General features: G+C 43.4%; 1 protein-coding gene across 7 annotated transcripts in view; it reads right to left on the minus strand.

The window, feature by feature from the left end:
- Positions 1-566: 566 nt before the first annotated feature.
- FUT8 (fucosyltransferase 8) overlaps positions 567-25,707 on the minus strand; it is a 156,792-nt gene continuing 131,651 nt past the window's right edge. For all 7 annotated transcript variants that reach the window (XM_044272455.1, XM_044272454.1, XM_044272457.1 and 4 more), the window contains 4 exons: positions 21,862-22,108; positions 18,106-18,282; positions 15,807-15,957; positions 567-1,492 (listed from right to left, as the gene is read on the minus strand). In XM_044272455.1, the coding sequence (XP_044128390.1) occupies positions 1,175-1,492; positions 15,807-15,957; positions 18,106-18,282; positions 21,862-22,108 (893 nt within the window). In that variant the 3' untranslated portion in view covers positions 567-1,174. The remainder of the gene's footprint in view (positions 1,493-15,806; positions 15,958-18,105; positions 18,283-21,861; positions 22,109-25,707) is intronic.

Consider the following 25,707-nt stretch of genomic DNA (forward strand, 5'->3'; position numbering starts at 1 on the left):
CTTCACCAGAGGTGTATGGCAGTAGGAAGGGTAATTGTTTAGCTTTGACAGTTATCTAAAGTATGTGACTACCTTAAAGAGGACCTGTCCCCTCTCCTGACAGGTCTGTTTTAGTAATTACATGTATTCCCTGTGTGATGACAATACTGGAGCATCTATTCTTATGGCTCTATGTTGTGCCGTTCCTGTAATAAATTGCCAGCAGTCTGCAGTTAAGGTACTGCTGGGTGTTACCAGTAGCGGGGGTGTCTGACTCTGTCCAATCAGTACTCCTGTTGTCTCATTGGACACACCCCCAACCAATTACCACCCCCTCTGTACCCTTACTGCAGACTGCTAGCAAGTCACCATAGTAAAGGAACGGCACAACATAGAGCCATAAGAATAGATGCTCCAGAATTGGTATTACATGGGGAATGCATGAAGCTATTAAAACAGACATGTCAGGAGAGGGGACGGGTCCTCTTTAAGAATGACTCTACTAAACGGACCCAATCTCTACCCTTCAGAACTGCCCAGCAGACATACCTCCCCATCTCAGCAATGTGCAAACGGTTATAAACAGGTCATTTTTATCTTATTTAATTGTTTGTTATCAAAGACAATGCCAAGAAACACGTGTGTAAGAATCATCTCATGGAGAATTTATACAAAAAAACCTTCCTACAGCAACAAACAGTGAATGGTTTGTCTGCGTGATGGCCGTCCATGTACGGAACAACAATGCGACTCTTTCTCCTCAGATGTTGTTAAGTGAAACCATCCAACTTCCTTTGGACTCTTGGCGCGGAGTGTCATAGTCACAATGAGCATCCACACAGTGCTTCAGGCTGTGCTGGATTCTTCTGGCCATGTGAACCATTAGTAACGGGCATCATTGTTTAAAACCTCGCAAGTATAAAACATCTTCAGGTCGCCCTAATTGCACAATATGGCAGTGTTAACGTCTGAGATACCGTCAGTTAATGGCAGAAGGAGAGCACCGTGCTCTGTTGACCGGGCAGACAGATTGTATGAGACAGCTTTGTACTGGAAATGTTCTGCACAGACCGTCTCCCGTTACAGTCCCTTTAGTCGTGTTTCGTCCTCACATAAGTTAGAAGCGCAGTCCAGTCTGTCTGGTGGTTCAGTGGGCACATAGGAGCTTCCGGCATCAGACGCTCGTGGTCGTCTCTCATTTGTCAGCATCCGGATATGTTGGGTATTTAATAGTTTCAATTTTTTCCTTAACTTTGTATGAAGGGTAGAGACCGGTCCGGCCTAGTTTACGATTAACGCCCTTTGAGTAGCCATCCCAGTGATTGCCGGCCACGCCAATAACGTCCCCAGGTTCCATGGGGATTTCATCTGCATTTCTCGGACGGTGGGGATATATGGCAATTTGGTTGTGAGCATTCTGTCCTCCAAAATAATAAATATCATCCAGGGAGTGGAAATTAGCGGAAGCATCGGGGTGGAGTGTCTGCATGATCTCATAAGCTACTCGGCAAACCTGCAAGAGAAGGAACACAAAGTATATCAAACCTATAATGGAAAAGGTTAGCCTCACTTTTCCAATTTTGAGCAAATAAGCTATACGCTGGGTTCAGACCTGAGCATTCCTAAAGGAGCGCTCTGTATGCGCGATTGCACCGGCGTTTACAATCGCGCATACAGAGACAGGCCAACACACATTGTCGCGCGTTCCCGAATATCTATGTATGGGAACGCGCGACAAAACGCCCCAAAAAAGCTCAAGAACTTGTTTGAGCGTCGGGCGTTTTACAGCGCGATCGTACGCCTAAAACTTTGTTAGAATACTGTACAGAGCCGAACTTGAGGTCGGTAAAAGGTTATTTACAGTAGAAATTAAATTAATGCGAGACTTTGCAAAGTAATAACTTCGGCTCATCGGAGCCAATACATTCTAATACTGTGTGGAGCTCATAATTAGTGTTATGCGAATCGACTTCGGATGTTTCATACGAAGTGGATTTGCTCATCCCTAATTACCTACCTTACAGGTCCTGTGCCTCCGCTCTGCTTCCCTGGCTGCAGCAGTGACTTCTGCAGCCGCTCACTGGCCTCAGCGGGGCACTGAAGAGGACAGTGACGGAAAAGACGGAGCCCTGCTGTCAGGTAAGTAATGATCTATTCTTTAGTACAGGTTGAACCCCCCGAGTTGTCCAGTTTCCTCTTAAAATCAGACTACCCGTTTAACTTTATATTTTAGTTGGAGGAAAAATCCAATATGGATCCCCTGAGATATTGACATTTCTAGCAGTACCCTCCACCCACAGATGTTATGACAGTAAATACCATACTTTTCACTTTATAAGATGCACTGGACTATAAGACGCACCCGAATAAATAGGTTGTCTTTTAGGGTGCATTCACACGACCGTATAAATGGATCCGCATTTGCGGAACAGGTGCGGACCCAATCATTTCAATGGGGCCGCAAAAGATGCGGACTGCACACGGTGTGCTGTCTGCATCCGTTGTTCTGCTCCGTGGCCCCGCAAAAAAGATAGAGCATGTCATATTCTTGTCCGCGGTTGCAGACAAGAATAGGCATTCTCTATAGCGCCGGCCATGTGCGGTCCAGTATCCGTGTTTTGCTGATCCTCAATTTGTGGACCGTAAAACACTTACGGTCATGTGAATGCACCCTAAAGGGAATGTGGTTTACTGGTGTTTTACTGTAGTGGAGGTCAGTAACTATAGTGTGTAGCATGTAGGGGTTAGTTTTGGTCAGCTCCTGTTATCCTCACTGTGTCCTCTGCGGACTATAGTAACAAACAGCAATGGCAAATGTAGACATCTCATTAAATGTACCTATCGGTCTTTCTGTTGTGTCCGTCCATGCTTCTTGTTCTGCTAGATTATTTTTAAGTATTTGTTTGCGACACACACAGCTGTATTATACACGCATTCAGCTATGCAACACGCACAGTTCCGTTACATACATATCGCTCTGCTACACACACAGTTCTGTTACATACATACAGCTGTGCTACACCAAGACAGTTCCGTTACACACATACAGCTCTACTACACAAATACAGCTCTGCTACACACATTCAGTTCCGATACATACAGTTCTCTTACACACATACAGCTCTGCTTCACAAACACAATTCTGTTACATACATACAGTTCTGCTACACACATACAGATTCATTACACACAGTTCTGTTACATACATAGTTCCGTGACACACATACAGCTCTACTACACATACATACAGCTCTACCTCACATACATACAGTTCAGTTACACACTTACAGCTATACTTCTGCACATACAGTTCCGTTACATACAGCACTACTACACAAATACATTTCCATTACACAAATACAGCTCTACTACACACATACAGCTCTGCTTCACACACACTATTCTGTTACATACATACAGCTCTACTACACACAAACAGATCCACTACACACATACAGTTCCATTACATACCGTACATACAGCTCTGCTTCACACACACAATTCCATTACATACATACAGTTCCATTACACACATATAGTTCTTTTACATAAATAGTTCCATTACACACATACAGCTCTGCTTCACACACCATTCCATTACATGCATAGTTTCGTTACAATCATACAGCTCCACTTCACATACATACAGTTTTGTTACAATCATACAGCTCCGGTACACACATACAGTTCCGTTACAAATATAGTTATGTTACATACATACAGTTCCGTTACATACATACAGATCGGTTACATGCATAGTTCCGTTACACACATACATACAGTTCTGTTACTCCCATACAGCTTCATTACACACATACAGCTCTGCTTCACACACAATTCCATTACATACATACAGTTTCGTTACAATCATACAGCTCCGGTACACACATACAGTTCAGTTACATACACACAATTCCATTACAATCATACAGTTTTATTACACACATACAGCTCTGCTACACATATATTCAATTCTGTTACACATACAGCTTTACTACACACATACAGTTCTGTTACATACATACAGCTCTACTACACACATACAGTTCCGTTACAATCATACAGCTCCGGTACACACATACAGTTCCATTACATACAGCTCTGCTACACATATACAATTCCATTACAGCTCTACTACACAGATACAGTTTCGTTACATACATAGTTGCATTACACACATACAGCTTACATACTGCTACACACATACAATTCCGTCACACACGCAGCTTTACTACACACATACAGTTCAGTTACATACATACAGCTCTGCTTCACACATACAACTCTACTACACACATACAGCTATGCTTCTACACATACAGTTCCGTTACATACAGCTCTACTACACACATACAGTCCTATTACACACATACAGTCCCATTAAAAACAGTTCTCTTACACACACACAGTTCCGTTACATACAGCTCTACTATACACAACTCTGCTACACACACAGTTTTCTTACACACATACAGGTCTGTCGCATACATACAGCTCTTAGTATCACAATAGATCCTAAAAGACTTGTGATAGGAACACTCCAAAATATATATATATCTCAATCAAAACAAAACGTGTGAGTCAATGTCCAAAATAAACAAAACAATTTTTATTAACCCCTTCAACCCCGGACCTGTTTTCACCTTCCTGCATAGGCCATTTTTTGCAAATTATGATAGTCATAAACTTGGGTCAATATATTTCACCTTTATTTGTGTAAAAAATCCCAAATTTACAAAAGAAAAAATTCCCAAATTTTCTCATTTCTATTTCTCTACTTTTATAATAGATAGTGATACATCATATAATAGTTATTACTTTACATTCCCCATAAGTCTACTTCATGTTTGGATCATTTTGAAAATGACATTTTATTTTTTGGGGACGTTAGAAGTTTGGAAGCAAGTCTTTAAATTTTTGGGAAAATTTCCAAAACCCACTTTTTAAGGACCAAAGTTCAGGTCTGAATTCACTTCGAGAGAAACCACCCAAAATGACCCCATTTTAAAAACTACACCCCTCAAGGAATACAAAACTGATTTTGCAAACTTTGTTAACCCTTTAGGTGTTCCACAAGAATTAATGGAAAATGGAGATGAAATTTCAGAATTTCACTTTTTGGGCAGATTTTCTATTTTAATCAATTTTTTCCAGTAGCAAAGCAAGGGTTAACAGCCAAATAAAACTCAATATTTATTACCCTGATTCTGCGGTTTACACCCCACATGTGATCGTAAATTGCTGTACGGGCACACGGCAGGGCACAGTAGGAAAGGAACACCATAGGGTTTTTAGAAGGCAGATTTAGCTGAACTGGTTTTTAGATGCCATGTCCAATTTGAAGCCCCCGTGATGCACCCCTAGAGTAGAAACTCTAAAAAGTCACCACATTTTGTAAACTACGGGATAAGGTGCCAGTTTAGCTGGTACTATTTTGGGGTACATATGATTTTTAATTGCTCTATATTACGTTTTTTGTGAGGCAAGGTAACCAAAAAATTTATGTTTTTGCACCATTTTTATTTTTAACAACATTCATCTGACAGGTTAGATAATTTTTATAGAGCAGGTTATTACGGACGCAATAATATCAAATATGTCTACTTTCTATGATAGAAAAAAGGGGTATATCCAGCTCACCCATAGTTGTCCTGTGATAGGTGCACGGAATGACCCATGTAAGTCCTTGTATATTCTCATGAAAAAACAGAGATCCAGCACCAGTGTAGATCTAATCGGTCCAGTCTTTATTTCACCAAAGTAACAAACACGTCCAGTGGCACCTTCTCGGATTATGATTAAGAACAGTAGTGTTCGAAACGCGTAAATTGTGTGCGAGTCGGAGAAGGTGCCACTGGACGTGTTTGTTACTTTGGTGAAATAAAGACTGGACCGAATAGATCTACACTGGTGCTGGATCTCTTTTTTTCATGAGAATACTTTCTATAATGTTTGTTTCAGTTGTTTTACATAATAAAGCATTTTTGAAATAAAAAATTAGGTTTTTGTATCTCCATTTTCTGAACGCCCTATTTATTTTTCTTCCTGCTCAAAGGGGCAGGAAGAGTTGACGTTTTTATTGGTACCATTTTTGGGTACAGTTTTCTCCAATCCGATGGTATATTTTAACTTGAAGCGTCCCCATCACCATGGGAACGCCTCTATGTTAGAATATACCATCGGATTTGAGTTAGATCGTGAAACTCAGATCCAACAGTATATTCTAACACATGGTGATGGGGACGCTTCTAGTTAGAATATACTAAAAGAACTGTGTACATGACTGCCCCCTGCTGCCCTCCCCCTGTAGTCAACACATTGGTGGCCAGTGCGGCCGCCCCCCTCCCTGTAGTTAACTCATTGGTGGCCAGTGCGGCCGCCCCCCCCCCCCTCCCTGTAGTTAACTCATTGGTGGCCAGTGGGCCCCCCCCCCCCCCTAATCATTGGTGGCAGCGGAGAGTACCGATTGGAGTCCCAGTTTATTCGCTGGGGCTCCAATCGGTAACCATGGCAACCAGGACGCTACTGTAGTCCCGGTTGCCATGGTTACTCAGCAATTTGTAGAAGCATTATACTTACCTGCGAGCTGCAATGTCTGTGTCCGGCCGGGAGCTCCTCCTACTGGTAAGTGACAGGTCTGTGCGGCGCATTGCTTAATGATCTGTCACTTACCAGTAGGAGGAGCTCCCGGCCGGTCACAGACATCGCAGCTCGCAGGTAAGTATAATGCTTCTACAAATTGCTAAGTAACCATGGCAACCGGGACTGCAGTAGCGTCCTGGTTGCCATGGTTACCGATCGGAGCCCCAGCGATTAAACTAGGATTCCAATCGGTACTCTCCGCTGCCACCAATGATAGGGGGGAGATTTTAATTAAGAGGGGGAGGGAGGGGGGGGGCCCACTGGCCACCAATGAGTTAACTACAGGGGAGGGGGGGGGGGGGCGGCCGCACTGGCCACCAATGAGTTAACTACAGGGGGGGGGGGGCGGCCGCACTGGCCACCAATGAGTTAACTACAGGGAATGGGGGAGGGGAGGTCATGTACACAGTTCTTTTAGTATATTCTAACCTGAAGCGTCCCCATGGGAACGCCTCTGGGTTAGAATATACTGTCGGATCTGAGTTTTCATGAAGTGAAAACTCAGCTCTGAAAAAGCTTTTATGCAGACGGAGTAGCCTACGGCCACGGACGTGGATGCCAATCTTGTGTGCATCCGTGTTTTTTCACTGACCCATTGACTTGAATGGGTCCGTGAACCGTTGTCCGTCAAAAAAATAGGACAGGTCCTATTTTTTTTGACGGACAGGAAACACGGATCACGGATGCGGCAGCAAAACGGTGCTTTTTCAGATTTTTCCACGGACCCATTGAAAGTCAATGGGTCCGCGAAGGAAAACGGCACAACGGCCACGGATGCACACAACGGTCGTGTGCATGAGGCTAAGGAATCCAAATCTGAAGCACCGCCAAATCCATTAACAATAGCTAAAACTGATATGGAGTAAATAAATAAACATCTGTACAAAAGCCTAAAAATTCATGTGCTGGATAGCCAGGCAAATAATTGCTGGAGGAAGGCATGCATCAATCGGGCAACTGAAAACGCCTCTAACTAGCATAAAATCCTACATCAATGAAACAACCTTATGATGCTACCACTAAGAAAATAAATGGTCAAGCCCAAAATTGTAGAGCCCAATATGTGCTAAATGGGCAACGCAACAAGACACAATAGTGTATCAACAGGCAGTACGACCATATGAAGACTCTGGGCAGCAAGAGATAATAAAGGGCATAAGTGGCAGGCTAAAGTGCGGACAAGTAAACAGATGAACATACCAGGAGGTAAATGGCGCGGCAGCCGCTATCCCCTCTACGCACGTTTCGCGTCTTAGCTTCTTCTGAAGGAGTCTTACATACAGACAGCCTGCTACACACATACAGTTCCGTCACATACATACAGCTCTGATTTACACATACAATTCTGCTTCACACACAGTTCTCTTATACACATACAGCTCTGCTACATACATACAGCTCCGTTGCATACATACAGCTCCGCTACACACATATGGAGGCACTTTTTAGCAAGATTTTTTTCTTACTAAAAAGTGTGTCTTATAAAGTAAAAAATATGGTATTTGGTACAATACTGCGTATGGTATGGCGCCATAATAAGGATGCAGTAGATGTACACAGTGCTTCTATAGTACCGCCTGCGGAGGTATACAGATGCGCTATAGAAATTCCATATGTATGGAGGTGCATGTTATACAGCAGGAACTGAGCAGATAAATATACTGAATGTTTTCCCAAAAATGGTGTAACTTGTTAATTTAATTCCTGCTGGTTCTGGTCTTTAGAGTCCAGTGGGCGGTCCTAATTCCTTGTATAACTGTGCACAGAGATAGCTGTCCGTCACTGAGTAGGCCCGCCCACTTGACTCCAGAATGAGTAGACATTAAAATAAATGTTGCAAGTTAAACAGAATCTTTTCCCATAAAACCACATAAATCTGCGCAGGGACATGCTGCATGCAGACCAGACACTGTGATCACTTGAAGCACTTTTAGATGCTGCTAGATGATGTGCAATGTAATCCTGAAGAGGAAGCAGGGCTGCTGGGAGTCGGACATCCGCCGATGACCTATCCTCTGGCTTTTCTGTGAGCGCTGTGGCCTTCTCACAGCTTACTATGCACAGCGCCGTACATTGTATAGCGGCTAGTATCGTGCTCAGTCCCATTCACTTCAATGGGGCTGAGCTGCTCCTAGGCCACATAACATGTGAACGTGTCATCACTAGCCTAGGGAAGCTGTGAGGCCGCTGCACCACTGCCTGCACCTCTGCCTTCTCAAACAGCTGAACGGCGGGGGCTCCAAGTGTCGGACCCCCATCGATCAGGTACTGATTAACCTATCTAGGAGGAGAGGGCATCGGTTCTAAAGTCTTGGAAAACCCCTTTAAAATCATCATTTCTGGGCAGCAGATCATGCTGTGCGAACAGGGATCTTCTGCCAGATACAATGAATTTGTATGTGGACAAATGATGGGAGTAGTGATTGCTCGTCTCCATACAGTGGAGGTGATTGATGCATGTAAATGCAGCTTTTTCCTCCACTGAGGAACGGTCCCTTCCATTGCCTGCTCCCATCAGGCAGTCTAAATATTAGGATTAGTAAATCTGCCCTCATGTGTATCAGATATGCTAGGCACCAGGTATGTTTACAGCGACGGATGAGCTGCCAAGAGGTTACTGACAACTGCTGGCTCAAAAAGAGGAGTAGTCAGCATGCATTTGCTGCCATGAAATGTAGGGCTCGCTGTCAGAGCCCCCTGCAGTGTTACTCACTGGTTTTTTTCTTATGGAAATGCCCTTTATTATAACATAAAACACTTTTATGCATTCTGGGAGAAGAACACATTTGATCTTCTTTGGTTATCTAGGTTTCATAATAAATTCTACAAGTGACAAATATCAGCAGGCGGCTGGAGATAACAAATGATAATTCTCTGCTGCTGTGCGGTTTATTAGGCAGCCACCAGTCTGGTAATCAGACCTTTTATTGCATCCACAGTTCATGGAGTCACCGGGATATGACAAGACTGCGCCGCTTTCTCGGGATTTCATGGGTTACCCACAAGTGTAAGGCCCGCTCACTGCTGTACACCTTACTGTATTGATGGCCGGACTACCCGTCTAGGTGTATGGTGAGCTCCCCACAGATGATGTGGAGGAAGAGAAGGATTGCATACACATACTTGTTCGGGGAATCAGGGGAGATAATATATAGAGTTGTAGTCAGACCATGTCAGCCATCTCTCGCCCATAGAGCTCATTCAGACGGCCGTATGCTATCCGCAAAAATGCGGATCCGTTTTTTTGCGGATTAGATGCTGACCAATTCACTTCTATGGGGCCCTTTTCTATTCCAAGGTTCCGCAAAATAAATGAAACATGTCCTATACTTGTCCGTGAAAATCAGGACATGGCCCTATTGAAGTCTATGGGTCAGCAAAAATACTGAATGCTATCCGTTTTTTTGCGGATCCGCAAAAAAACGGATAGCATTCAGTATTTTTGCGGACAGCATACGGCCGTCTGAATGAGCCCTTAGTTTGTATAGAAGTCTTTATGCAGAAGCTACTTCCCATGGACAAAATCCATATTGGAGAAAAACTTTATTGGTGACTTGTTTCAATGCCAGATTGGTACGTTCATCTGACCAGTGGCTATTTAAAGGGGTTATCCAAGGCCTATACTGCCCCCCCCCCCCCCCAATATGCCTGGGCCCCTTACACAGATTATACTTATTACCTTGCTCTCCCGCACCCGCATCACTCTTGATCCCCGCACAGCTGCCGCTGCATCTCCCTGTCGTGCGGATGAAAACATTTGCGATGCTAGAGAGGCTCGTTCCTGTTATTGGCTGACACCCCCCCCGGGAGCAAGGTAAGTACAATCTCTGTAAGAGGTCCGGGCATATGGGGGGGGGGGGGGGGGGGGGGAATTATTGCTCTTGAATAACCCATGTAGGGCACCGATCCAGCACTGACGCTGTGTTGCTCCCAAAAGGTTTTTTCTCCAATACGGATTGTGTGATTGGTGGTCGGATGACAAAGGTTATTGACCAAGCAGTGGTGTCCTGTGCATCCTCTAAGAAGCCTACTCCAGTGCGGTGCTTGCCTCATCATACCGTATACAGGTTAGCAGATTAGCCACTGTATTTATTCCATCTTCCTCTTTAAAAGTGTTTTGCCATGATTAACACATCTCCCCTATCCACAGGACAGGCCATAACTACCTGACTGCTGGGATCCCCACTGATCCTCCATTGTGATGAAGCTGCAGGTCAAGAACACCTAACAAAAACAGCTGAGAAGCAATATCATCCAAAAGCTGTGTGGAACAACCTGGGGGGCGCTCCTCGGCTCTGGGTCTTGTATGCTCTGCTGCTAAGCATCCCAGTATGGCTTAACAGCCCACATAGCCCGCCCCCGCCCCGCCAAACCCCCCGTTGAGGAAAAATGCTCTAAAGAGATATAAAAAGATAATGGACAACAGAAACCTGCCGATACACATGGACATAGAAGATGCCAATTGTGGCAGACTCCGATCCCGTAAACCACCTACCAAAACAGCAAAAATGGAGAAAGGGTACAACCTCACTAATGCATGGATCCAAGTACATAACATGCATCACACCATCATGCCTATGCCATGCATTACCCAAACTCCACCGGGTTTCCACCTGCCACGCAAAACCTGGTCCATGCTAAGCAGGATTAGAACCGAGCATGTGAAGTGCGCATATCTCCTACACAAATGGGGCAAACAGCCATGCCCACTCTGTGATTGCAGAAATAACCAGACTATAAAACACATCATAGAAGAATGTCCGACAAGGTCCTATGATGGCAGCCCAGAAGATTTCACTGAAGCGATTGAATATATAGACAAATTGGATGTTTGTCTATAAACTGACAAAGCCAGCTCTGCTACACTACATATTCACTCTGCTTCATTATTGTTACGATATTTTGCTAAGTGTTGAGCCTATGCATGTGTATATGCCTATGGATGAACTTATGCATTTTTATGTGTTGCTATTTTAGCAGCTATGGCATACGATACAGAAACAAATGCAGGACAAGTGTGTGTCCTGCTGCTCCATTCACTCTCTGTGGGAGATGGAGCACAGACAGAACTCCGAGGCAGCAAATCAAAATGAGGTCAGTTATTATGGGAGACTTCAACTACCCAGATATAGACTGGGAAACTGAAAGCTGTACATCCCATAAAGGAAACAGGTTCCTGGCAATAACCAAAGACAATGACCTTTCCCAACTGGTTCAGGACCCGACTAGAGGGACGGCCATACTAGACTTAGTACTGACCAATAAACCTGACAGAACAACAGATGTGCAGGTTGGGGGACACCTGGGAAATGGTGACCAATCCTAAAATCTAATTGAGGTATATACCTTAACCCCTTAGGGACCCATGACGTACCGATACGGCATGGATCCCGAGTCCTTAAGGACCCATGACGTACTGGTACGTCATGAGTTTAAATTGAGATTGTGGCGCCCCAGGGGTTAATCCGCACAGGGGGGGGGGGGGGGGTCATATGACCACCCCCCGTATCGGCGATCGCAGCAAACCGCAGGTCAATTCAGACCTGCGGTTTGTTGCGATTTCTGCTGTTTCTGATCGCCGCGGTCCCTGGCCCAAATATATATTTATCACCCCCCCACCCCTGCATGATTTTAGCCTGGTGGGAGGTGCAGGGGGGGGTTGCGGGAGGCGGGATCGCGATCCCCCGCCCGCCGAATAATCGTTGGCTTCTAGTGGGTATACCAGGGTGTCAGCACATTGCTGACACCCTGGTATAAACGGCTGACATCTGTGAATGGATGTCAGCCGTTTAACCCTTTCCATACAGCGGTCCGTACGGACCGCTGTATGGAAAGAGTTAACAGTAAGATGCGGCTCCCTCCCTCTCCCATCGGGGGGCTGCTGTGGCTTTGCAGCCCCCCGACAGGATGGGGTGACAGAGGGAGGGAGCCCCGGTCCTTACCCATCCCCGTCTGCGAAGTTGTGGCCACAACTTCGCAGCGGGAGAAGGTTCCCATGGCAACAGGACGCCATAACCCTAACCCTATAGGGTTCTGTACTGTATTATACAGACATCAGACCCACTGGATCTTCAAGAACCAAGTGGGTCTGGGTAAAAAATAAAGTAAGAAAAAGTGAACAAAAAGTGAAAATCAAAAAACACATTTATCACTAATTAAAAATGAAAAAAAATAAAATTCCCTACACATGTTTGGTATCGCCGCGTCCGTAACGACCTGATCTATAAAATGGTCATGTTGCTTTCCCCGCACGGTGAACGCCATAAAAATAAAAAATATGAGAAAATTGAAATTTTGCCCACCTTACTTCCCAAAAAAGGTAATAAAAGTGAATCAAACCGCCATCTCATCCCGCAAAAAATGAGACCCTACATAAGATAATCGCCCAAAAACTGAAAAAACTATGGCTCTTATGCTATGGAGACACTAAAACTTTTTTTGTTTTAAAAATGAAATCATTGTGTATAACTTACATAAATAAATAAAAAGTATACATATTAGGTATCGCCGCGTCCGTGACAACCTGCTCTATAAAATTACCACGTGATCTAACCTTTCAGATGAATGTTGTAAATAACAAAAAAAAAGAAACAGTGCCAAAAAAGCTATTTCTTGTTACCTTGCCGCACAAAAAGTGTAATATAGAGCAACCAAAAATCATATGTACCCTAAACTAGTACCAACAAAACTTCCACCCTATTCCGTAGTTTCTAAAATGGGGTCACTTTTTTGGAGTTTCTACTCTAGGGGTGCATCAGGGCGGCTTCAAATGGGACATGGTGTCAAAAAAACCAGTCCAGCAAAATCTGCCTTCCAAAAACCGTATGACATTCCTTTCCTTCTGCCCTGTGCCGGTACAGTGGTTTACAACCACATATGGGGTGTTTCTGTAAACTACAGAATCAGGGCCATAAATATTGAGTTTTGTTTGGCTGTTAACCCTTGCTTTGTTACTTGAAAAAAAGATATTAAAATGGAAAATCTGCCAAAAAAGTGAAATTTTGAAATTGTATCTCTATTTTCCATTAAATCTTGTGCAACACCTAAAGCGTTAACAAAGTTTGTAAAAATCTGTTTTGAATACCTTGAGGGGTGTAGTTTCTTAGATGGGGTCACTTTTATGGAGTTTCTACTCTAGGGGTGCATCAGGGGGGCTTCAAATGGGACATGGTGTCAATAAACCAGTCCAGCAAAATCTGCCTTCCAAAAAGCAAACGGCGCACCTTTCACTCTACGCCCCGCTGTGTGGCCGTACAGTAGTTTACAGACACATATCGGGTGTTTCTGTAAACGGCAGAGTCAGGGCAATAAAGATACAGTCTTGTTTGGCTGTTAACCCTTGCTTTGTTAGTGGAAAAAATGGGTTAAAATGGAAAATTAGGCAAAAAAATCTAATTCTCAAATTTCATCCCCATTTGCCAATAACTCTTGCGCAACACCTAAAGGGTTAACAAAGTTTGTAAAATCAGTTTTGAATACCTTGAGGGGTGTAGTTTATAGAATGGGGTCATTTTTGGGTGGTTTCTATTATGTAAGCCTCGCAAAGTGACTTCACAGCTGTAGTAGTCCCTAAAAATTGTTTTTGTAAATTTCTGAAAAATTTCAATATTTGCTTCTAAAGTTCTAAACCTTGTAAAATAAAATATCATTCCCAAAATAATTCAAACATGAAGTAGACATATGGGGAATGTAAAGTCATCACAATTTTTGGGGGTATTACTATGTATTACAGAAGTAGAGAAACTGAAACTTTGAAATTTGCAAATTTTTCAAAATGTTTGGTAAATTAGGTATTTTTTTATGCAAAAAATAATTTTTTTTACTTCATTTTACCAGTGTCATAAAGCACAATATGTGACGAAAAAACAATCTCAGAACGGCCTGGATAAGTCAAAGCGTTTTAAAGTTATGAGCACTTAAAGTGACACTGATCAGATTTGCAAAAAATGGCCAAGTCCTTAAGGTGAAATAGGGCTGAGTCCTTAAGGGGTTAAGGCCCCTTTCAGAAGAGCGAGTGTCACACTCCAGATTTACAGCACAGCTCCCGTCCTGAACTTCCAGCACTGCCGGGGTCACATAGCATTATATTGATTTAGAGGTCTGGAATGTATTGGATAACACTGACATAATGCTGTCACTGTTATCTAATACATTCCAGAACTGTAACAGTTACATAGCATCATAAATCAATATAATGCTACGTGACCCCGGCAGTGCTGGAAATTCAGGGCGAGAGCCGTGCTGTGAGTCTGGAGTGTGACGTATGGTGGTGGTTTCTGGTTACTGAAGCCCTCATTCACTTCATTGGGAGCTGAGCTGCAGTAATCTGGTACGGCCACTATACACTGTGTTACTTCCAGTGGCTGTGGCTCCTGCTGGTAGCTGATCGGTGGGGGCAGTTTATCAGACTCCCCCCTAAAGTCCTGGTAAACACCCTTTAAGGGTGCCTGATGCTCTAGTATGTAAACATGTAGTAACTCCCTCTGCTGCAGACAAACCAGAGATCAAAGCCTGAAACCAAACGCATTTTCCGTGATTTCTATAAGATTCATTTTAAGTCTATTCTGCATGTTATAAATACAAACAAGAAGGCAAATAAAAATGCTGAAGTCCATTAAAAATAGTATTGTAGTAAATTTTAACCTAACCCGCCAGAGTCCTGAAAATACGCAAAGCAGATTAATGGGATGACAATGTGTCTAGCATTATAAAGTAAGTCCATCCTTGGAGACTTATTACTTAGTACAAGCTGAAAGCGCCATCAATATCTCATCTATTAAATCAACATTAAAGTAAATTACACAGCACTCACCGCGCCGCTTCAAAATTACCTCATGGCCTTAACTACAAACTCCACAAAATGCTAAATCAATCAACATTGCTGAATTCATTTGCACATAGCCGTGGTCTCCAACCTGTTTTTTATTTATTTTTTTGTGCAAAACTACAACTCCCAGCATTCCTTAATAGCTTACGGCAAAAGTCAGCAAACTACAACTCCCAGCTTGGCTGCACACACAACTCCTATAAAAACAGAGCATGCTGGGATTTGTATTTTCTGAAGATCTGGAGCGCCAAAGGTTGCCGATCAAAGGAGACCACAGCCATAGTAGGAGGAACAAACACGCCTCGACAGAAAGACTCAAAGCCCAAGTGTAATATTGGCATTCTGCGGGATAACTCACCTGCGAGGAGAAGGTGCATACAAGAAAGTCAGATTGTGATAAGAAATGGATGTCTAGGATCACGCCTCTCAAGGAATTTTCTGTGTATCGATTATGGAGACCGGCTGACCAGGATATGGAGTTGTCGCTGATGAACTCGTACTGGGGGTATCTGCAGCAGAAGCCGAACAGTTAGAGAAATCCCCCTGTGTCGGTTTATACACAGCACCCCCCTATTTTGGGGGTGTCCATAAGACTTATTATAAAATACTGAGTGTAGCCATAAAGCTGCGGCTCTTACACTGACAAACTTAGGACGTCGATGTATACTGTTGTATTTTTTTATTTTATTTTTTGCTTATGGGTAGGGACAGGGAACATTTTTCTCTTTTACTTTATTTAGGGAAAACCTTTATTTATAGTAGAAAACTAGGGCTGAAATGTCCCTTAGCAGCAATATTTTTCAGAGCCTCTACTAAGGGACATCCATCTTCCTAACAGTGCAGTGCTGTATTAGGAAGACGTGCTGGGAGCTGGCGGGCGTCTGCCCTCACATAGTGGGGCTAATAAAGTGATAACTAGTGTACATATATATGAATATATCAATATATAAACTTCATTGCTGCTCGCTAATCAGCGTGGCCTATCAGTGAGCTCTCCCTGTACTCCCGGCATGCTGAGTAACCAGAGATGTCAATGTGAGCGGTAAGCGCTCAATACTGGCAATGTACGCTATTTTACTGTATATAGGGACAGTAATATACTATATCTGTCCCTATATACAGTAGAGGAGCTTCCCCCTGCATTGCCTGTACTGAGCTTACCGCTCATATCGGCATCTCTGGTTACTCAGCATGCCGGGAGTATTACTCAGCATGCCGGGAGTAGCAATGAGGTTTATATATTCATATATATGTACACTAGTTATCACTTTATTAGCCCCACTATGTGAGGGCAGACGCCCGCCAGCTCCCAGCACGTCTTCCTAATACAGCACTGCACTGTTAGGAAGATGGATGTCCCTTAGTAGAGAGAGACATTTCAGCCCTAGTTTCCCCTATAATGTTTCCTATCCCTGTCCCTACCCATTAGCAAAAAAAGAAATATGACAGTATAACTTTAATGGACAGCCATTCACTTGGAGATTTGTCAGGCTGAGACTTTCCCTGGTAAAATCCAAAGTCTCCAGAAGGGGCACAAACGCCCGCTCTACTTGCGTGTTCTAATCGGCCCTCACCCGGTGACCAGTTCCCTTTAAGAAACTACTGGCTGGTAGTAAATGGATAATTAAAAACTGCACAGTAAAATTTGTCGAGTCAATGACAGAACAATCCTCCTAATTTCTCTAAAAGGATGAGGGGTTTTACACTGAGCTCTTTCATGTACAACCCATTTGCATTTTACGTCTCATTTTCCTCCAATGAATAGGAGAGGCCCAGTCACTCATGAAGGATACAGCAGCGCTATAATAATTATGCTCTAATATATCTGAAGCCACTTGTGGACTGGAACATATCTCCAGCCGTTCAGCGTGTCATTTCTCCGCGCTCATCATTCACCAGAGCAGTAGTGATCGTCGTCACACCGGTTCTCGCTCCATTATTAGAGGATTTTCAGTCTCTTGCATTAAGCTCTCCAGCTAAAAGTTGATTTGTCAAATTAAAGATTTAACACTCTCTTGGTTTCCTGCGCTCAGAGGCATCATCTGCGATTCACATGTAAAGTATTCAGCATACCTAGGTGGGTTTTTCACCTCCCCCCCCCCCCAACTGGACCTGTGAAGGGAAGCGTACTTACCTGCGCCATGCTTGCTGAGTTCGGGCTCCTTCGGTCCTTCGCCACTGCTGCCTCACTCTAATCTTTGTTTGAAGCAGGTCTCGTGGCTGCTGCAGCGGAGAAGTCTGCCCCGTGTCATTAGGTGTGAAGTAAGTGATGGATGGGGGACACGTCACCGCTGCAGCAGCTACATGACCTGCGTCATGTAAACCACAACGAGGCAGCGGTGTTGGGGGCCAAAGGACCTGGAACCCAGCAGCAAGGAGCAGGTAAGTATGATTTTCTCTGCAGGTCTGACAACGTGGGAGGTGTCTGGCAGAAAGGCCCCCAAAAAGGTAAACAATCACTTTAAAACCATGGCTCAAAATTTGGGGGGTGAATTTATTTTTCACTAAAATTGATTAAAAAGGAAGAAAAGTAGTTTTATGAATTTTCCAGGAGGTTGACATACAAGACCCTCGTCTTGTCTGGTTTTAAAACCACTGGATCAAAAACCTGAGCGTCCGGCAGCACACTTACTGGTAGTTTAAGAAAGTTTACTTACTTGGACTTTGCCTCTTTAAGTAATCCTGGGTCATCTGTTGCTAAGTAAACGCGTTTCTTATCAATCTGCATCCTGCGGGCAAGGAGCTGAAAATGTTCTTCAACATGCACCATGTATTCTTCAATTGGGTGGAACGCCGCCTCCGTCCCTACTTTATCGGTTCTTCTAACATGGACTCTAAGAAACATAACCAAAGAATCATGAAAATAATAATTAGGTCTCGTTAGTCAGATGATAAACAAGTTATTTGTTTTTACAGGGCTCTCCAAAGCAGTCAATGTCAGGTTTACATAACACATAGTCACCAGAATAAATGAGAACATAACACTGCCTGGATAGTCAATCTAAAATTGACAGCATTGCTGCAGGACAAGAATGATTCAGCATTATGCAAGCTACCACATGGTGATGGTACATACAGTCTGCAGTACATGCCCTGGATCCTCCATTCTGCTTGGGCTTTGAGAATGGAACCTAAAAGTTCAGCCTGAGCAGGGTGGAAGTGGGAGGGCTGCTTTAACCGTTCATATCCTGGACTCTATAGGATGTTTCAGCTGCTTTCACTCCTGACCAGAATTCTAAAGCTTTATCTTCCAATGTAATGCTGCAATATTGATCTTGTTTTAAAGTTTAGATCCTCAACTTTCAAACAAGTCCAGGGCCATATGTAGGTCCTACAGTGCCCGAAATATGAAGGGTTAGAATAAGGTTATCATATTACTTAGGCCTTATGCACACGACCATTGTGTGTTTTGCGGTCCGCAAATTGGGGATCCGCACAAAACGGATGGCGTCCGTGTGCGTTCCACAATTTGCAGAACGGCACGGGCAGCCATTAATATAACTGCCTATTCTTGTCTGCAAATGGACAAGAATAGGACAGGTTATATATATATTTTTTTGCGGACCACTGAACGGAGCAACGTATGAATGGGCCCGCATGCAAGCCGCAAAAACTGCGGCTCGGATGCGGAAAAAAAAACAACGTTCGTGTGCATGTGGCCTTAGTGTAAGAAGGTACCTGGAATCGTCGTGGATGGAAGGTATGTGTCACCGAGGTTTCTGGCCTTGGTGAAGTAAGAGCTGGTATTTTATGTGTCAGCAGCAGCTTTTGCTAATTGACACCGTGAAATTTAGCATGGCTGTCATAGCTGATCTGGGACAACTCTTACTGTGAGTAATCAAAGTGCTGGGTGGGTGACTACTCCCCATGTTCCAGGCCGGGTTTTGCTAGGCATAAAAACCAGCCAGCACTGCCAGGTGTGGTGGATTTACATCCCTCTGACAGAGGAGCTCAGGAGTCTGTGTGCTGTGAACTAAGGGCTGTGCTGGGATTTGAGGTTTGAGCCGGGCTGGAGGACTCAGGCCCCTCTAAAGGCGAACAGGCCGCCTATGGACTTGATGAGGCTGAACTGCTAACAGGGTGTGAATTAACACCCAGGAGAAAAGGTGACTTTTATTGTTTATGATCTTTCCTAGTGTGTGAACAAACACCAAGCCACCTGCATTTTGTTATACACCAATGTGTGAATAAACACTGCTGTTTGATTCAAGAACTGTGTACTTTGCCTCTATACTGCATCCGCTAGTCCTGTCTACCTGAGCGAACCCACACATTAAATATTACTTTTTTAATCTCCCGCTCTCCGCTCTAAAAATAAAATAATAAAAAGGTATTTAATATCCTATGTACCCCAAAATGGCTCCTAAAAAAAACTACAACTTGTCCTTCAAAATTCAAGGTCTCATAGCTAAATTGAAGAAACAAAAAAATAAAAAGTTATGACCACTGGAACACAAAGGAGGAGAAATTTTACTGGTCCTTAAAACGAACCTGTCATCCACTCTGTGCTGCCCATACTAATGGCAGAATAAAGTAGAGACAGGTGAGTTGATTTAACTTTTAAATGACAGACCGCTGAAAAGTAAGTGGTTGCCGAGAACCAACATCACAATCCTTGCAGACTGGGCCTGGAAAAGAGTCACGGCCACCTGAGAAGAGTCATAGTTATTCATGAATTCCTGCTCTCCTGCCCACCTGCTGATGACTGACAGTCTTCTACCTAGTTTTCTCTCTTTCTCTCTAGGAGAGAACTGCCGATCATCAGCCGATGGACAGGAGATTAGGAATAACCAGGACTCTTCTCAGGTAGATTTGACTCTTTTCAAGGCCTGGGCTGCAATGATTATGATGCTGGTTCTCAGCAACCACTTACTTTTAGCTCATGAGTGACACAGCGCTGACATCAGCATTTCTGTCACTATTTTATCCTGCCCTCAGTGAGGTCAGCATAAAGTTGATGACATGTTCCCTTTAAGGCTAAAATTATTTATGTTACTAAGGGGTTAAAATGCACGTCAGTCACCGAAGTTATGTGCCAGATATATTTACTTCAGACATTTCAAAATCAACAATAAAAAAAGAGACATTTTCAGGAGGGGTTTCACAAATTTAATGTGACTGTTGGGGGTACAGAGGACCCATCACCACAAAATCAGTGCAATCTGCAGGCACTATGTTGAGCAGATTGACATATAGTTTTCATGGGAAAAGATTCTTGAAACTTGTAATTTATACATTTAAATCTCTCCTTTTTCTGACTTCATTGTACATGCGGAGATGTTATCAGTAATAGCATTCTCTGTGTAAGTGTGTATACAGAGATAGCTGTACACACGGGAGGTGTTATCAGTGATTAATAGCATTCTCTGTGTAAGTGTGTATACAGAGATAGCTGTACACAGGGAGGTGTTATCTGTGATTGCTAGCATTCTCTGTGTAAGTGTGTATACAGAGATAGCTGTACACAGGGAGGTGTTATCTGTGATTGCTAGCATTCTCTGTGTAAGTGTGTATACAGAGATAGCTGTACAAAGGGAGGTGTTATCTGTGATTGATAGCATTCTCTGTGTAAGTGTGTATACAGAGATAGCTGTACACAGGGAGGTGTCATCAGTAATTGTTAGCATTCTTTGTGTACGTGTATATACAGATATAGCTGTCAGTCACTGATAGCTGTATACAGGGGAGGTGTTATCAGTGATTGATCGTATTCTCTGTGTAAGTGTGTATACAGATATAGCGGTCACTGATAGCTGTATACAGGGGAGGTGTTATCAGTGATTGTTAGCATTCTCTGTGTAAGTGTATATACAGATATAGCTGTCACTGATAGCTGTATACAGGGGAAGTGTTATCAGTGATTGATCGTATTCTCTGTGTAAGTGTGTATACATATATAGCTGTTAATGAAATCAGAAATAGCAGGGATAAAATGTATAAATTACAAGTTTTACTGAATCTTTTCCCGCAAAACTGTACATCAATCTGCTCTGGTAGCATGAAACCCAGGGAGAGGGGTTGCTTTCTAATCCCGATATGGCTCTGCGTATGACAGGCTGTTATGGCATATCCACTGTATATATACCGTTGCTGGGACCTCTATCAATGCTTGTCCCCAGAAACTCTATTCTCTGAACCAGTGCATGTACCCCAATGCTCTTTAAACTTCTGAAAACCCTTCCAGTCACTTATACATACAGTAACACAGTGATTAATTCTAGTGAAGTGAACAAAGGGCCCCTGGCACTTCTACGGCATTGGCAGTCTTGAATGCTCATGCTCAGACTTAGCACCCTATGTTATTTTCCCACTTATGTGGGTGACACGCCTTAGTGTGCCTGCAGTGTAATGAATGTCTGCCAGCATTCTGTGACCCGGTGCATGATGTTCAATCCTTATAACAGGTTACTTACCCAATTACCGGATGTTTAAATCCTAGTTTTTTGGTGGATTCCTCTATTTCTTTTTCCAGCCATGGTTGTGGCCTAATCAAATACTTGACGAACTGAGAGACCCACCAAACGGCTGGATCCCCATGTAAACGTATTAAGCGATCTGCAAGATCCTCGGGCACACCAAGTGGTAGGTAAGGGGGTCTCGGGTGAAGGCTGTCAACGATTGGCAACTCCACAACTTGAACATCTTTGTCATTCGCTTCACCTGCAACAAGGAAATAGGAAAGTAAATGGTATAGAACGGCATCAAGATGTCAATATCTACTGGGCAGCCTCTATGTATTGTCTGCAGGGAAAAAGCAAAAAATAAATAAAAAATTCCAAGGACTATTACAGTGATTCCACAATGTCTGGTATTGCAGCCTTCAACATTTCATTGTATATAAAGGACAGCTAAATGTTACTAACATCTGAGAACTCAGTAGTCACCTCAGATATGCACGGAATACACAAAAGCACCCAACTTCTTCTAAAGTGACTCTGTCCTCATTCCCAGTAGCCATTATTCACCTTATTGTCCCATATACCAGAAAAGAGAACACAAACTGGCTATAGATAGAACATACGTCAATATACGGAGTGATGGAAAGAAAGGCTGCAAGAAGCTTTGATAATCGTAGGACCCCACAATAAAAGCAAGAATAGCCTCCCACTAATAGCTCTGCCAGATGTCCTGTGCCTTTATAATGCGAACGTCCACCATTCAATTATTAGGTCAAAATTTATTTGTGGCACAGCTTTATTTTTAATAAAAAGACATAATTTTACCTACTAACCGCAAACAAAATGTCACATCACACTGTTACACATGCAAACAATAGAACTAAGGATTAGGGATTATTTTGGATTACACTGATACTATACCTACCATACATGAAAAATGGTAGCTATTAGCGCACATTTATGTGTCGGGCCCATCTACCGTCGTCAAGGTGGCTTCTGCAAATGGGTACCTAACACTAACAGAACTGCCTCTCCTGGGCCTAAGCCTACAATGCTCAGGGTGGAGTAGGAACCAGCGATATTTATACTCCGCGTAGAAGTCCTGGGCAGCTACAACCACTACACAGTGGACAGAGCTGTTTAATTCCAGGGTAGGAGCAACAACATAACAGCTGTTTGCAGGGGTATGAGGTGTCAGACCACGCTGAAGCAGATATTACAATTCTGGATTAACCCCTTCAAGGTAAGTTAATTGAATGTTACCTATTTTACTTTTTAGGCCTATCGAAAGCTTTTTATTCTATGGAAAATCAGTTTAAGGGCTAATTCACACGACCATATCCGTTTTGCAGTCCGCAAATCACAAACCCACAAAACAAGGATACCACCCAAGTGCACGCCACAATTTCATTTTTAACTCCTGCAGAGCTGTCCTATCCTTGTCCGCAAAACAGACAAGTATAGGACATCTTCTGTCTTTTTTGCAAGGCTGCAGTGTGGACATACGGATGCGGAGAGCACACGGTGTGCTGATTGCATCTCCTACGGCCCCATTGAAATGAATAGGTCGGCAAAACGGTCGTGTGCATGAGCCCTTAAACTCATTCAGAACACTGAGGAATAGTAAATGAAATGTGTTTGCATGCTGTGGGGGTCAATACACGCAGGATCTGGATTTTGGGAGATGGGGCAAATTCTCAAGGTACAATGGTGTCTTACAGGGGGACTTCATGTGAGCGATCAGGTTTATATAATAAGCTGGTGGTGTACACTGAGTAATACCCTGCTACCACACCAGCTGAAGATTCACCCCTTTCACAATGCTGATTTACCCTCTGCCATTCATCACATTCCAGGGTGACGTATGAGACGGTTCTCACAATGCCCAGGCTTACAGGCTAGCAATTATATGCCTACACAGGAGGCAGGGTTTCCATAGTGTTACAGACAATACCAGAATCTGTGGCCAGGACTCATCATCATAATCTGGAGATGGTCTTATGGTAGTTGTCAGGCATTCGTACTTCTAAGTGTAACTGTGGAGCAATTTAAAGGGTTTAGAGCAGGGATCAGCAACCTTCGGCACTCCAGCTGTTGTGAAACTACAATTCCCAGCATGCTCCATTCATTTCTATGTGAGTTCTTAGAAGAGCAAAGCATGTATGCATGCTGGGAGTTGTAGTTTCACAACAGCTGGAGTGCCGGAGGTTGCCTACCCCTGGTTTAGAGAATCTCATAGATGACTCCATTTTAAAGTGTCCACTTAGCGTTCACAAAACCTTTGACATGTCATAGCTAGATAGGTCAACCAAAAATATAAACTCTATTCTGGCCCTTAGAACTTTTTTGTAGTTATGCGTACAGCTGTGTGAGGGCAATTTTTTATTTATTTTTTGCAGGGTGATCTGTGCGTTTCATTAATAACATTTTGCGTGTGTATGACCTTTTAATCACTTTTTATAACAAAAATTTGGGAGGCGGTAAAGGAACCAAAAAAACAATGTGCCGTATAGGATAAATTTTATTATATTTTAATAGTACTCACACAGCAATGCCTAGGATTTTTATTTTGATTTTCGGGAAAGGTGGTGATTTAAATTTTTTATAGTTTAAAAAAAAAAAATGTTTGCACTTTAAAAAAGTTCCCCTAGGGAACTCGAACAAGCAGTCATCAGATAGCTTCTCTCATAGATCTCAATGCATTAGCATAGGCTTACACTGCCCTGGGAGCCACCCAAGCCCTTCTTACTGCTGCCAGCCAAGCACATCGTGATCTGATGCGTTGTCCTCAGGATGGGGATACAGTTGAATACTGCAGTGTGGCATATCATTAAGAGAACTGGAGGATAGAACTTGCAGCTATTGATGACCACCACAGAGGGACAGCTTCTGGGGCAATATTTAGAGTGCACTGTGGTATTTAATTCTACTGGCATGGATGGTATTTGGTGGTGCACTAAGGAATTCACCCCCCCTCTACTTGTGTTGATCTGCCTTATATCAATCAGGACCTGCCTACAACATGGGGGTCACTTTTACATTTTTCCAGGGCCACTAAGTTCCCAGTCCACCCCTGGCGGTCTGAGTGCTGAGGCCCCAACCGACCACTAGAACAAGGAGAAGACGCACTACCGTGCCCACTCTCCTCGCTGCAGGAGACTGAATCAAGACAGGCCCATAGACTTTCTGCAGTGAGGAGGGAGAGCGCAGTATACAAGCACTTCTCCCTCATTCTACAGAACTGTGGGGCCTCAGCTTTCACACCCTCGCTATGATGTATCTAAAGGTGTTTGAAAACTGACCATTTAAGAGGCAATCAGAAAATTATTTTTCAGTCCGACTTTTAATGGTTATTTTTCCATTAAAAATCCTTCAAAATTTTTCTCTGGCCACTAAGCCATATAATAGCCTGATCATCAGTTTGGGGGGTGTTTTGTAGCTGACAGGTTCCCTTTAAATGGGTTGTCCCATCTGTACATTTATGGCATGTCAATAGGCGATGCCATAAGTGTCTAATCGGTGCGTGCAGTCTCAAAAACAAAGCCCCGCCATAAATGGACAGCACATGCGCGCCACCCTCACCATTTACTGCTTATCAGACTTCCAAACATAGCCAAGCGTAGCATTAAATTCGGTCATGAGGCCAGAGCAAGCAAGTGCTGAATTAGGGAAAAGCATATGCATACATTACATGTTATATATTATGCACTGTTTTATGACAACTGGTGTCTTCTGCTCCACAGGTAGAAGGTAGGCTGCAATCTGCTGCAGGACCTCTGCCCCATTATGGCATTGCTTCTACCTACAACTAGGAGAACTCTCTAGTTCCTTCTCCAACAGCCAGGAGAAAAACGGATTTAC

The sequence above is a fragment of the Bufo gargarizans genome, chromosome 11 (genome assembly GCF_014858855.1).
Source record: "Bufo gargarizans isolate SCDJY-AF-19 chromosome 11, ASM1485885v1, whole genome shotgun sequence".
In the NCBI taxonomy this organism is placed as follows: Eukaryota; Metazoa; Chordata; class Amphibia; order Anura; family Bufonidae; genus Bufo; species Bufo gargarizans.